Source organism: Muscardinus avellanarius (genome assembly GCF_963383645.1).
Source record: "Muscardinus avellanarius genome assembly, chromosome: 3".
NCBI lineage: Eukaryota > Metazoa > Chordata > Mammalia > Rodentia > Gliridae > Muscardinus > Muscardinus avellanarius.
This window is the reverse complement of record NC_137788.1, coordinates 23,600,179-23,614,341: the sequence shown is the minus strand read 5'-3', so window position 1 is coordinate 23,614,341 and position 14,163 is coordinate 23,600,179. Positions and strand designations below refer to the sequence as shown.

The 14,163-nt window shown below is 42.8% G+C and overlaps 1 protein-coding gene across 1 annotated transcript in view; it reads left to right on the top strand.

Moving 5' to 3' along the window:
- Positions 1-2,408: 2,408 nt before the first annotated feature.
- Positions 2,409-14,163, top strand: part of SRSF4 (serine and arginine rich splicing factor 4) — a gene marked incomplete at both ends in the record, with an annotated part of 35,844 nt that continues 24,089 nt past the window's right edge. The window contains 1 exon segment of the mRNA XM_080692073.1: positions 2,409-2,515. Coding sequence (XP_080548199.1) covers positions 2,409-2,515 — 107 coding nt within the window.

Sequence of the window (14,163 nt, the reverse complement as noted above, 5' to 3'; positions counted from 1 at the left end):
TAAATTCCAAATGGTTTAAAGATTGCAATATGAAAATAAGATTTAGCCAAGCGTGGTGGTGCACGCTTGTAATTCCAGCATTCGGTAGGCTGAGATGGGAGGATCGTGGCTCCCGGAAAGACTCAGCAACTTAGGCCCTTTGCAACTCAGTGAGACCCTGTTTCAAAATAAAGAATAAAAATTAAGGCTAGGCGTGTAACTCAAAGGTAGAATGCCCCTGGGTTCCATCCCCAGCAGTACCAAAAAAAAATTTTGTGTGGGTGTGGGTCTGGGGGTGGAACCCAGGGCATTCAACCTCCGAGCTATATCCGCAGCCCTATTTTTTAATTATTTTGAAACAGATCTCCACTAAGTTGTGGAGGGCCTCACTAAGTAGCTTGCCATGAACCTGCAATCTTCCTGTCACAGTCTCCCAAGTATTGGGATTACAGGTGTGTGGCACTATGCCCAGCTGTACGTACACATTAAAACAGGAAGAGAGGCTCGCTCCACTAAAAATAAGGTACTTGCACTCAATGGAGTATTGTACAGTATCAAAATTACACATGCCCCAAATCTTTAACTAAAATATTTCTACTTCATGCCGGGCGCGGTGGCGCACCCTTGTAATCTCTGCGCTTGAGAGGCTGAGACAGGAGGATCGCACAGGTCCGAAGCCAGCCTCATCTACTTAGTGAGGCTCTCAGCAACTAGTGAGACCCTGTTTCCAAATAAAATATAAAATAGGTCTGATAGTATAGCCTGGAGGTAGAAAGCCCCTGGGTTCCACCTCAGTACCACCAAAAAACATATATACATATATATATATATATATATATATATATATATATATATATATATATATATATATATATTTTTCTACTTCTAGGAATTGACCCTATGTGCATGAATATACAGGATTACTCTGGTAGCACTTCTGATAACAGGTTGGAACTCATCTCAACGTCCTTCACTAGAGCGCTGGTTAAATTACTGTCTAAGACTTAATGAGCCATAAAAATAGTCCTGATGGAGCTCCTTTTGTACCTCTGGAGTGATGTTCAAATTATATTAAGCCAAGAACAGTATTTCCACCCCCACTATTTGTACTACCCTACTATTTGTTTTACAAGGATGAATAATAACCTGTAGGACATTTAAGGAACTGCCTCGGGGGAGGGAAACTAAGCGGCTGTTGGGCAGAAAAGGAAAAACTTCATCGTACATCATTTGAATTTTGAGTTATCCTTTCGGAAAGTAATTTTAAAAATAAATACAAGCAGTAAAACAAGACCCCCTTCGTGATTCTAAGTAAATGGAGTGAGAAGGGAACCTAAATCGACTCCTACCGGGCTCCAGATTAAGCACTGACACATCCACTACCTCATTTTGTTACCCTGGGACTCCATTAAGATGCCTAAAAATTCTCATTTCACAGGTTAGAAAATAGATTAGACTGGTCAAGTGATCTACTCGGAGTCGCATCTAGTCTAACTAACCTCTAACACCACTTCTATTTAAGCAAAGTGTCCTCTTCGCAGTACTGGGGCTGGGTGGTGGAGTGCTTGCCTAGGGTGTGACAAGCCCTGGCTTCAATCCCCAGCACCGCAGAGAAATAGCTTTAAAATAACATTGGTATCGAAGCCGGGCGTGGTAATCCCAGGACTGGGGAGGCTGAGACAGGAGGATAACAGGTTCAAAGGCAGCCTCACCAATTTAGTGAGACTCGGAGCAACTCAACGAAATCCTGTTTCGAAATTTTAAAAAAAAAAGGCTGGAGTGCAGCTCAGAAGTAGAACACCCCGGGTTCAGTCCCGAGGGCTAAAATAATAATAATGGTATCATTTACTAAGCACTTAAGATGTGCCGGAACAGTACGAAGTGTTGAAGTGTTTTACGTACCTATTCTCAAGACAACTGAAAGATAGGAAGTACTATCCCCCTTTGACAGAGAAAAGATCCGAGACGCCGCGCGTTACAAGCCCAAGGTCATGACTACGAACAATTAGAAGCCAGGTTTAATTCGGGGTCCCCGCGAAGTCGGAATCACTCCCGGTTCAAAGGGCAAGCGCCCGAGCGCTCGCTCGCGGGAGGGGCGGGAACTTCCGGGGCGGGGCCGCAGGCTATGAAGATCTCGCGAGAGCACGCGTCGCCGTCCATTAACTGGCCCCGCCCCGCGTCGGCGCGCCCCCGGCAGGCCCCGCCCCTCCTGGCCCGGCGGGAACGGAACGCGCGCTCCCTCCCGTTACCCTCCGCCCGGGGGGAGGCGGAGGTGCGCGCTCTCGCGCTGCGTGCCCGCGCACGTCGCCGGGGTTCGGCTGCGTCGGTCCCGCCGCCCGCCCGCCCGCCCGTTGCCGCCGTCGCCGCGCTCTCGCTTCGCCGGCCGCCGCCTAAGGGGGCCGGGGCCGGGGCCTGCCGCCGCCGCCGGGATGCCGCGGGTGTACATCGGCCGCCTGAGCTACCAGGCCCGGGAGCGCGATGTGGAGCGCTTCTTTAAGGGATACGGGAAGATCCTGGAGGTGGATCTGAAGAACGGGTGAGGAAGACGGAAGAGGGTCCGGCCGGGGGCGACCGGGCCCGGCGGTGGCGGGGAGGCCGCGGGGGCCGGAGACGGCCGCCGGCCGCCGGCCTGCTCGGGCTCCGCCACGGTCGCGGCGCCTCGGGGGCGCGGGTAGGCCCGCTCCCACTGCGCCTGCGCGGGCCGGGGTGGTGGCGGGATGTAGGCGGCGGCGGACGGACCCGAGAGGGACCTGGCGCGCGAGCCCGGTGGGGCTGGGGTTTCCCTTCCCAGGCCGCGGTGCTGGTTCGTCTCCGGGTAGAGAGCGGCTCTTCCTCTCCGAAGGCTGTTGGAAATAAACAAGTGAGGTTTCCTGCCCCTTTGTCACCTCCCCCTAGCCTAAAGGACCAGACGGTCACGGCGCGTCTTTCCCGGGGACGGAGCTCTGGAGGGAGGCCCTTTTTAGGTTTGCCATGTGCCGCACATTTTTAGGGGCGGGAGACTCCAGTTTGAGTAATCTAGTGACAGTTTCGAAAGTATCGTCTTGCGGTGCTGGAAGCCCTGACCGTCCCCTCTGCGGGGCTAAATTAAAGTCTTAACTCGTTATCTTGACTCCGTGCAGAGTTTCCATGCTGTGGTTTCCGTTCTCCAGCTTACCAGAAAATTGCCCTGTTGTAGAATTTGTTAGAGGCTAGTGGCCACCCTGGCTGATGTCTGCATCAACTAGCTAATGTAAGTGGAGACACATCTGGAAATTGCCAGCTTACTGCCTGCCCAGTATGGTCTGCACTTAATGTTCCTAATCTGCCTTGGCAGAACAGGGTCAGCAAAGGGGCTACAAGGGTCAAGGAAAACAGTCGTCGGGCCTGGAGAAAATATTCAAACTGGGAGAGAGGAAATGTTAGGTAGGACTTGGAAGGTATGGATATGAAAATTTCAAGACGTGGAGGGGGGGACGTTTTAGGACACTAAGCCTTGGGTTTTAAAGAAACTCTTGGCTTTAGGAAAAAAAAACACCTACTACTATGTAACAGGTACTACTTTGGCTACACTTCACTCCGCAGTAGTAAAAGTTACTGTAAGTTGCATGTGGGAGAAAAGGTAGTAGCTAACATATTTTCAAAGTGTCCCAAGTTTATAAAAGCCATTTCTAAATGATTGTTAGGAAGAATCACCTTGCTGAGAACAATGGCTTCAATACAGTGTTTGCTGTGAATGCTTGATTTCACTTTATAAAATTATTAACTTTGTACATTAGAACTTTTAGCTCTGAAGGAATATCCTAGACAAAGTGGGAGGAAGGTTGTTACTGTAATAAGTATCCTGTGTCAGAGGTAAAGCTTTCAGTTTTAAGAGCCCAACTAAGTGAATAGAGTAACTTTTGTGAAAGAAGCTTGGTTTTTGAAGAAGGATAGGCCAGAGTCAAATCCTAGCTCCCCAACTATGTATCTGTGGACAAGTTACTTAATTTCTTTGAACCTGTTTGCTCATTCCCATGGAAAAAGGTGAGATATAAAGCATTTGGGCTAGAGCAGTAAGTGGTAGTTATAATGAAAGGGATTTGACCATAATCATTAAGAGACATCTTGTTAGTGTTAGATAACATAAAGTATATTTATTTGTTGAGTTCCATTTTCTAAGGACTAAGGTAATAGCTGGAAATGATATTAGTGGAGAAACTAGTTAACTAACCAAATGTATTGCCAATCCACCAACAAGGTACCCACTCCTGTGCCGAGTGATTTGAGGGAGGAGACAGTTCTGCTCTTGCGTAAATAAGTGTTATGACTTATGCACTTTGAATTAAGAAATGCTTGCTCTCACTTTAAACCCAAACAAGTAAAACTTGGAATGGTTTGCTTGAACAGACTTGTTTAAAATGGATTGACTAGGGCTTGAAATGAAGAAAAGTATGGAAGTATATATGTTGTAATTGGTAATGAGGAGGTGGTCCAATGAGGAGCAATTTTAAGAAATAATCTACCTTGGATTGAGCCTCACAAAGAATCTAGAAATTTAACATTAACCCTGAAATAACTGTTGAGCTTTACACTAAAAATTAAAAATCTTGGATAGGAACTCAAAGAGGGAAGGATTGCACAACCCAGAAAATGGTGCTGTAAGAGCAGGAGAGATGCTTTCAGGGCCATAATTACCTGAGTCTTTTGTTAGGAACTATTCATTCTTACATGACATGCATAAAATCCATTATTGTAAGTTGAAGTTGAAATGAGGAATGGGAAGTCATTTCAGGGATTCAGAGACAGGTGTGACAATTACCAAACGGCACTCAGTATGACCTAGCACCATTCAGGAATTGCAGAGGAAAATGCCTTTAGAGAATAGGACCAGTGGTAAAGATGTAATTCAAATAAGAATTGCCTGAACTAGACGGCAAAAATACAGAGAAGTCTGAAAGGATGGAGTGGGTACAAAAGGAAAATTAACTGTGTGTAAGCTTATGGTCCTGAACCTAAGAAGAATAGTAGATCTCCCTACAGAGAAGCATCTTTAAACATATCTGGGTTGTAATTATTAATAATTGATGCTCAAAAGCAGAACTTGGAAGCTGGATCTGGGAGCATATACCTGTAATCCTAGTAGTAGTACTTGGGAGGATGCAACAGGAAGATCTCAGGCCAGCCTTAGCAACTTTGTGAGACCCTGTTTCAGTGTAGCTCAAAGGTAGAATGCCTCTGGGTTCAATTCCCAATACTAAAAAAAATTAAAAAGGCAGAATTTGGGCAAATAGGGATTTGGAGTATTGGTGAACAGTCCAAATTTTTAAAAACAAGGTATAGTTTAGTAGTTAGGCTGAAGGATTGTGGGTGAAGTTTAGAATTAGCTAAATATTATATAAAACACTTGTATAATAGAAAGCTGATCAAATGAGGAAGGAGATGAGCTCCCCAAAAGAGACTTAGTGTTCAGAAAAATATCCTATGGAAGCCCAGCATGGGCTCATGCTTGTAATCCCAGCCTTTGGGAGGCTAAGACAGGAGGATCACAATTCATGGACAGTCTCAGCTACTTAGAGAGGTCCTTTGCAACTCAGTATGACCCTGTTTCAAAAATTAAGAATAAAAAATAGGGCTGGGGGTAAAGCTTGGAAGTAGAATGCCCCTGGGTTCCATCTCCAGTACCACCAAAATAAAAGAGAAATATCCTGTGGCCCTTCTTGGGATTTGGAGAAGAGATATACATATAGTCGTTTGTTGTCTACCATTGTATTGTACCAGACACCCCTAATCTAATTCACCTGTGTTTTAGAGAACTAGATAGAGGTTCACTTGGGACCAAAAACATAATGTAGATCTCCCTGGGCTGTATACACCATTCCAGATCACACTAGGGTCTCCTACATTCTTATCTGCTATATTTTCCATCAATAGCCACTGTGGGGAGGGTCAGGGAAAGGCAGAAACTAGAGAGAATCCTACAAGTGTCAAGGAAGCAAGAGTTTCAGCCTTGCTTATAGCTTTTCAGCTTTATGGTAACTTGTACCAGCTTTGATTCTATATGTAGGATTCTATGGTTTTCTTTCTTTCTTTCTTTCTTTCTTTCTTTCTTGCTACACACCTGACCCAATTTTTATTCTTTATTTTAAAATAGGTCTCACTAAGTTGTGGAGGGTCTCACTAAGTAGCTAAGGCTAGCCTTGAACCTGTGATCCTTCTGTCTCAGCCACCCAAGTACTAGGATTACCAGCATGCACAACTATGCCTGCTGGGGGTGTTTGTTTGTTTGTTTGTTTGTTTGTTTTTGATAGTACTGGGGGTAGAACCCAGAGGCTTTCTACCTCTGGGCTATACTCCCAGACCAATTTTTTATATTTTATTTGAAAACGGCCTAAGTTGCTGAGAGCCTAAGTAGCTGAGGCTGGTTTCAAACCTGTGCAATCCTCCAGTCTCAGCCTCCCCTGCGTGGGGATTACAAGCGTGCGCCAACACACCCGGCTGCTTTTTTTTTTTTTTTAATTATTTTCTTGTAAAATTTGAAAGGCTATTTAGTCTAGTAGTTTTTCTTTTGCAACAGAATTTTGTGGTTTCATGCATAGATTTTTATGTCTTCATTTTTACATATTTTAGTTAATGAGTAAAACTTATTGCCCTTTTTTTTTTTTTTTTTTTTTTTTTTTTTTGCGGGTCTAGGGGTGGAACCCAGCGGCATTCAACCTCCAAACTATACCCCTTATCCTTTTTTTTTTTGTTGTTGTTGTTCTTTATTTTTGAAACAGTCTCACTAAGTTACGGGGGGGCTAGCCGCGAACCATGATTCTCCCGTCTCAGCCTACCAAATGCTGAGATTACAAGCATGCACCACTACGCCCGGCTTACTTATTACATTTTAAGATTATTTTACCTGCCTACTAGCTGGAAGAATAAACCCCGAAATTGTTGAGGTTTTCCTTTTTTTTACTTGGTTAATGGATTAAAACTCTCAAGGGAAACTCAGGTACAAATTTCATATTTTGAAATAAAATTGATTACAGCGCAGTCATGAATAGCTAGAATTTTCAGTTGATGTTCTGGGCGGTTTAATTGATATCTAAGTATTCCCAGGAAATTGTTTTCCCTTTGTTTAAAATTCCTTCAAGTAGAATGCACCTTCATTTTTGCAGTGAGTCAGGTCATTGTTTCCTGTGTCCCTTGTGTCCCTGATCCCTGTCCAGTGCTGTTAGGCCTTATTTGCCAAAAGTAATCTCTGTCAGCCCCAGAACCTACGTGGGGATTTTCTCTTGACTGGACCTTTGACACAAGCTTATTCTTACCCTTTAAAGAGGGAGGAAAGGAAGTATATTAGTTTAATGTTCTAGGTTATTGAGTTTCTGGTTATTTGAACTGTCACCAAGTGACAGGTAAATGCTTTATCATCTTATACAATAATCGTGCAAAGTAAACACTGACCCTTTAGGGAGCCCACCACCTCTTTGTTCCTAGGTCATTCTGCCAGCCTCAGAAATAATGTCCTGTTTAAATCAGCACATACCAAACATTTTAAGTCTGATGAGAAAAGTAAAGCATTTGGTTTTGCATTTTATGAATATCTAGAAAGATTTAAGCATGGTTTGTTTAAAGAATTGTTTGAACAACTCTGTTTATACAAAGTTAAAATTAAACACCCCTTAACTTGTTTTTTGTTTTGTTTTTACGTTACTGGGGATGGAACCCCAGGGGCCTTCTACCTTCGAGCTACACCCCCAGCCCTATTTTTTATTGGAAACAGGGCCTCACTTATTTGCAAAGGGCTTCATTAAGTAGTAGCTGAGGCTGTCCACGAACTGAGATCCTCTTGTCTCAGCCTCCCAAATGCTAGGATTACAAGCATGTGCCACCACGCTCAGCCCTTAACTGTATTTTAACATTCAACACAGCACAAATTTTTCTCAATATAAAAATTTACCTTTTCTTTGGCTGGACATGGTGGCGCACACTTGTAATCCCAACATTTGGGAGGCTGAGACAAGAGGATCTCAGTTCGTGGACAGCCTCAGCTACTACTTAATGAAGCCCTTTGCAAATAAGTGAGGCCCTGTTTCCAAATTAAAAAAAAAAAAATAGGGCTGGAGGTGTAGCTCAGAGTAGAATGCCCCTGGGTTCCATCCCCAGTACCGCAAAAATATATATATACTTTTTTAACAAAATTGAGGTCGTGCTATGCATTATTTTGTGACCTGCTGGTTTCTACCTAATCTGTTTTGTTTGTCAATATTCCCTAGCAGCCTTTTTTCTTTTTTGAGGTGCTAGGAATTGAACACAGGACCTTTATGCTTGGCATAATTTATGCTGTGCAACTAAGCCACAGCCTCAGCCCCAACAAGCTGCTGTTTTGTTTTTTTTTTTTTTTTTAGGGATTGACCCTAAGCTAAGGTTAGGAGCATTCTGCCTCCAAGCTACATCCCCCAACCCTTTTACCCTTTTTTGTTTTTATTTTGAAGCAGTTTCTCCCTAACTTATTGCAATACTCTTGTCTCAGCCTCCCAAGTACTGGGATTACAAATATCTGCCACCATGCCGAGGCACATGTGTGTTTGTGTGTGTGGGGGGTGGTGGTGGTGGTTTTACTGGGATTGAACCCAGAGGGATTCTAACTTTGAGCTACACCACAGCCCGGCACAATTCTATTTCTTATTAGGAAACTGGGTGTCGCTAGGTTGATGGGTCTCACTACTTGCTGAGGCTATTCTCAAATCTGCTCTCTTCCTGTCTCAGCTCCCAAGTACTGGCATTACCGGCATGCACCATCATGCCCAGCTCAATAACTCCTTCTTAATTACTATGTAGAATTCCCACATATAAGAGCTATTTAGTGTGTATAATTAAAACCATGTTGGAAGACATTTAGATTATCTTTGGGGTTTTGCTATTGTATGCATACATAATACCAGTGACTAATATATCCTTTATGTAAGCCTCTATACACATTTTTTATTACTACTTTACAATATCTTCCTGAAAGTAGACTTTTGGGGTCAGAGCATGTACATGTCTTTATGTATTTTGCTGGCCGCTGGTTTTCAGTACCCCCCTGTACAAAAAGTATGTATTTTCACTTGCAATGTTTAAGAACTCTGTTTTTCTGAATTCTCAACTACCTTTCACTATAATTTTAAATGGTGTGGTTTTTTTAATTAAAATATTTAAAGTTATATTAGAAAGCCTTCTTCCAGCCTTTAAGACTCATTAATGTAGCCTAACAAGCATAACAGATATTTTTTTTTAAACTTTTTTTTCAGGGCAGGAAGGTTCTGGGAATTGAATCCAGCAGCATTCTACCTCTGAGCTACACTCACAGCCCTTTTTGCTTTTATTTTGAAATAGAGTCTAAGTTGCTGGGGCTGGCCTTAAACCTATCTTCCTGTCTCAGTTTCCCAAGTATTGGGATTACAGGCATGCTCTACTGCACATGAGTAATGACTTTTCTTAAAATAACTTTTTGGATTTTTGTTTTATCGTTGTTGTTGTTGTTGTTGTTATTGTTGTTGTTGTTTTGAGGTACCTGGGATGGAACCCAGGGGCATTTTTCCTCTGAGCTACACCCCCAGCCCTGTTTTTTGTTGTTGTTGTTGTTTTGCTTTGTTTTTTTCTTAAACAGGGTCTCACTGAGTTACAAAGGGCCTAAGTAGCTGATGCTGTCCTTGAACCACTATCCTCCTGCTCATCCTCCCAAATGTTGGGATTACAAGCATGCACCACCACACCCAGCTAACGCTTTGAGTGAGTAGAGAATATAGTTTTATTGTAAATAATTTAGACAGTGTGAAAAGCATGAAGTAGAAAACAGGTATTAAGGATCCTTTCAAGTAAAGTCCAGTTTATTTTTTTGTTTTGTTTTTATACTGGAAATTGAACCCAGGGACATTCTACCTCAGAGCCACCCCCCAGTATTTTGTTTTGTTTTGTCTGGCTCAGTTGCTGAGAGCCTTGCTACAGTTTGCTGAGGCGGTCCTCGAACCTGCAATCCTCCTAGAACCTCTCAGCCTCACAAGTATTGGAATTACAGGCATGCACCACCACACCTGACATCTTAGGTGCAACTTAATGCCTCGCTTTTATTTGTTTGTTGTGGTGCTGGAGATGTAAGCCAGGGGGATTCTGTCTCTGAGATATACCCCCAGCCTTATTTTATTTTTATTTTGAAACAGGGTCTTGGTAAATTGAAAAGAGTCTTACTACTTGCTGAGGTTGTCCTTGACCTGCAGTCTTCCTGTCTCAGCCTCCCAAGTACTAGGATTACAGATATGGGCCACAACAATTGGCTAATGTACCACTTTCTACTTAATTTATCTCATGTATTTTTTTCTATTACACTAAAATCTTCCTTGTTAGCTACCTAAATTCATTGTATGGCTGAATCATAATTCCTCCTAGGTTGTCTCTTAATTTTTTATTATAAAAAACCCTCTGATAGAGCCGGGTGTGGTGGCGCACGCTTGTAATCCCCGCACTTGAGAGGCAGAGACAGGAGGATCGCACAGGTTCAAAGCCAGCCACACTGGCTTAAGAGACCCTGTTTCCAAATAAAAATATAAAAAATGGGTGTCTGGGAGTGTAGCCCAGAGGTAGAAGGATTTCCAGGAACCCCCAGTACCACCAAAAAAAAATCCTCTGATAGATAACACATGCATAAAACTTCATTTGCATTTTTAGGACACATTCCATGAAATAAAACTTTGTGTCACAGGAGAAATGAACAGATTCATGGCTCTTAATGCATATAACCAAATAGCTTTACAGAATGACTGCCAGTTACACTTGTGTATCAGCCGTGTCTCAGCATGCACCTCACCATAGCAGGATCACTAGCTTTGAGCATCAGTGTTGTATAACATCTTTGCTACTTTCAGCTGGGTGTGGTGTTACACACCTGTAGTCCCAGCTACTCAGGAGAATTGCTGGAGCCCAGGAGTTGGAGGCCATCCTGAGCAACATGTAGAGGCTCTTTCTCAAAAAAAAAAAATAAGAAAAGTTCTTTGCCACTTTAACAAGTGAAAATGGTCTCATGTTTCTATCGGGAACTTTTCCTTAAATAATAAATAATGAGAAATAGGACCTTGGATTTAATAGCAAAAATATGAAGTTAATAAACAAGTTTATTAGTTATGTTACTTTTTTCCCTGAAACAAGAGTAATCTCAAAGTTTTCTGTCATTTTGAAAAATCACTACCAAGAGACAAGGTCATATTGAAATTAAATTGCCCAGGCTCAAGAAGACTCTTGTTCTTTGGTCCTGGAAACCTCATTAGTTCATGGTGTAAGTAAAGATTTGCAGTTATTTGGTCAAATCATTTTTAACTTATTTTTGTGGTATTGGGGGTAGAACCCAGGGGCATTCTACCTCTGAGCTATACCCAGCCCTATTTTATTTTTATTTTTAAACAGGGTCTCTCTAGGTTGAAGAGAGTCTCACTAGCTGAGGTTGTCCTTGAACCTTTGGTTCTCCTGTCTGAGCCTCCCAAATACTAGGATTACAAACATGCACCACTACACCCAGCCGCGGGCTTCTCTGAAGAGCTGTAAGATGGTATACGCTTTGTTATGGCTGAGCTTGGTAAGATATGTATCAGCAGATGTGATCTGTATTGCTGTGATTACTAGGGCCTCTGATCTTAGAGTAGCCTGAAGATGAGGGGCAGACTGTGCTCTGAATTTATTATATGCGCATATTTTGAGGAAATGCCCTCAATGACATCCTTGAGTGCTGAGATGAAAAGTCTCCCAGGCCAGAGGTCTCTGAACTGCAAGTGAACTGAGGAAGCACTTAAAATACTTGCTATCGCTGGGCATGGTGGCGCACACTTGCAATCTCCGCCTTTGGGAGGTGGAGACAGGAGGATAGCATAGGTTCAAAGCCAGCTGCAATGGTTTAAGAGACACTGTTTCCAAATAAAAAAGTATAAAATAGGTCTGGGAGTATAGCTCGGAAGTTGAAGGGTTTCCAGAAACCCCAGTACCACCAAAAAAAAACAAAAAAAACTTGTTATCCCTCCACCAGCCCCCAACCATGTCTTTAGACTTATATGCCAAGAAGGAGGCCTTTATGAACAGAACCCTCGAAAGAAGAAGAAAACTGAAGGAAGAAGCTTTGAAGACAACCTTGGGAATGACGGGCAGCAGGGAGGCCCAAAGGCAGGGCATCAGAAATTGAGAGCAAGCCGGGTGTGATGGCGCATGCTTGTAATCCCAGCATTTGGGAGGCTGAGACAGGAGGATCGCGGTTTGCGGACAGCCTCAGCTACTTAGTGAGGCTCTCAGCAACTTAATAAGACCCTGTTTCCAAATAAAATATAAAATAGGTCTGGGAGTATAGCCCGGAGGTAGAACAGTCCCTGGGTTCCACCCCCAATACCACCAAAAAAATAATAATAATGAAATGGATAATTTTAAGGAAAAGACATCCCCATTAAATAGCATGGGAAGTGGCATCTTAGCCAGAATTAAAAATGAGAAAGAAGAAACAGACTGCAGCCAGGGGCAGTTAAGAGAAACATGAACAGCTCCACTGGTTCAGAGCCATAACCTTTATGAGGCTTTAATACCAGGCAACCTGTTCCTTGTTTTAGAGGTAAGTACAAAGTGGCTTTGGTGTAAAATCGGGTAGTGTTGTGTGCTCTGTGTGTAATCCTTTATTTCAGTAAGTAGGAGTAACAGATATGGTGATTGTACTTTATGTCCCAAGAGTTAGTAATACAACTTTCATTTCTTGAATTCTTTAAGCTTTATTTTTGTTTTGTTGTTGTTTGTTTGTGATACTGGGAATAGAACCCAGGAGTGTTCTACCTCTGAATTATACCCACCCCAAGCCCTGTTTTTTTTTTGGGTTTTTTTTTTTTTTTTTTTTATTCTTTATTTTGTAACAGGGTCTCACTGAGTTGCCAAGGGCCTCACTAAGTAGTTGAGGCTGTCTGCGAACCTCAACCCTCCTGTCTCAGCCTCCCAAATGCTGAGATTACAAGCATGTACCACCACACCCAGTTTTTTAAACTTGTTTTTAATTTGTAGTTGAGTTTGAGTCTTTATAAATTTTAGTATAGTATCAGAATTATCATTAATCCTTCATGCTGGTAAGTGTCAGAAAATTGAAGTGGACACAGGCATGATTGTTAAGGAAGTCAGCTATGTTAACATTAAAAATATCAAAATATACCCAGGGAACACACCTATAATTACAGTACTTGGGAGGCTCAAGCAGGAGGATAACAAAGAGTTAAGCCCAGACTGAGCAATTAGCAAGGCCCTGTCTTAAAATGAAAAGAGCTGGAGCCAAGTGTAGTGGCACACGCTTGTAATCCCAGAGTTTAGGAGGCTGAGACAGGAGGATTGCGCAGGTTCAAAGCCAGCCTCAGCTACTTAGGCCCTGTTTCTAATAAAATATAAAAATAGGTCTGGGAGTATATCCCAGAGGGTAGAAAGTCCCCGGGTTCCATTCCCAATACCACCAAAAATAAATAAAAATAAAAAGACCTGGGTAGTTCAGTGATAAGTTCCCCTGGGTTCAATCCCCAGTGCCATAAATAAATGGATAAATGAATTGAATTGAATAATAACACATTCACTTATAGCCGGGCATGGTAGCGCGCACCTACAGTACCAGTATTTGAGAGATTGAAACAGGCGAATCATAGGTTTGAGGCCAGCCTCAGCTGCTTAATGAGACCCTGTTTCAAAATAAAAATAGGGTTGGGGGTGTGGCTCAAAGGTAGAATACCCCTGGGTTCAATCCCCAGTACCAAAAAAGAAAAGGTGTGTGTGTATATATATATGTACTTACGACATATGTATATATTCACTTTTGACAAGGAGCTTATGGTTAGAATAGTTTTGTCCACAAACTATTTGTAAATATATTACTTTCTGGGTAGTCCTAGTTTATAGGATAAAAATATTGTATATTAAGAATAAGTGCTAGCCGGGCATGGTGGCGCACACTTGTAATCCCCGCGCTTGGGAGGCAGAGACAGGAGGATTGCGCAGGTTCGAAGCCAGCCGCACGTGCTGGCTTTGGAGACCCTGCCAAATAAAAATGTAAAAATAGGTCTGGGAGTGTAGCCCGGAGGTAGAAGTGCTGGCAGGAACCCCAGTACCACAAAAAAAAAAAAAAAAAAAAAAGCTAAGCCAGGCATGGTGGCACATGCTTGTAATCCCAGCATTTGGGAGGCTGAGACAGGAAGGAGGATGGTGGTTCGC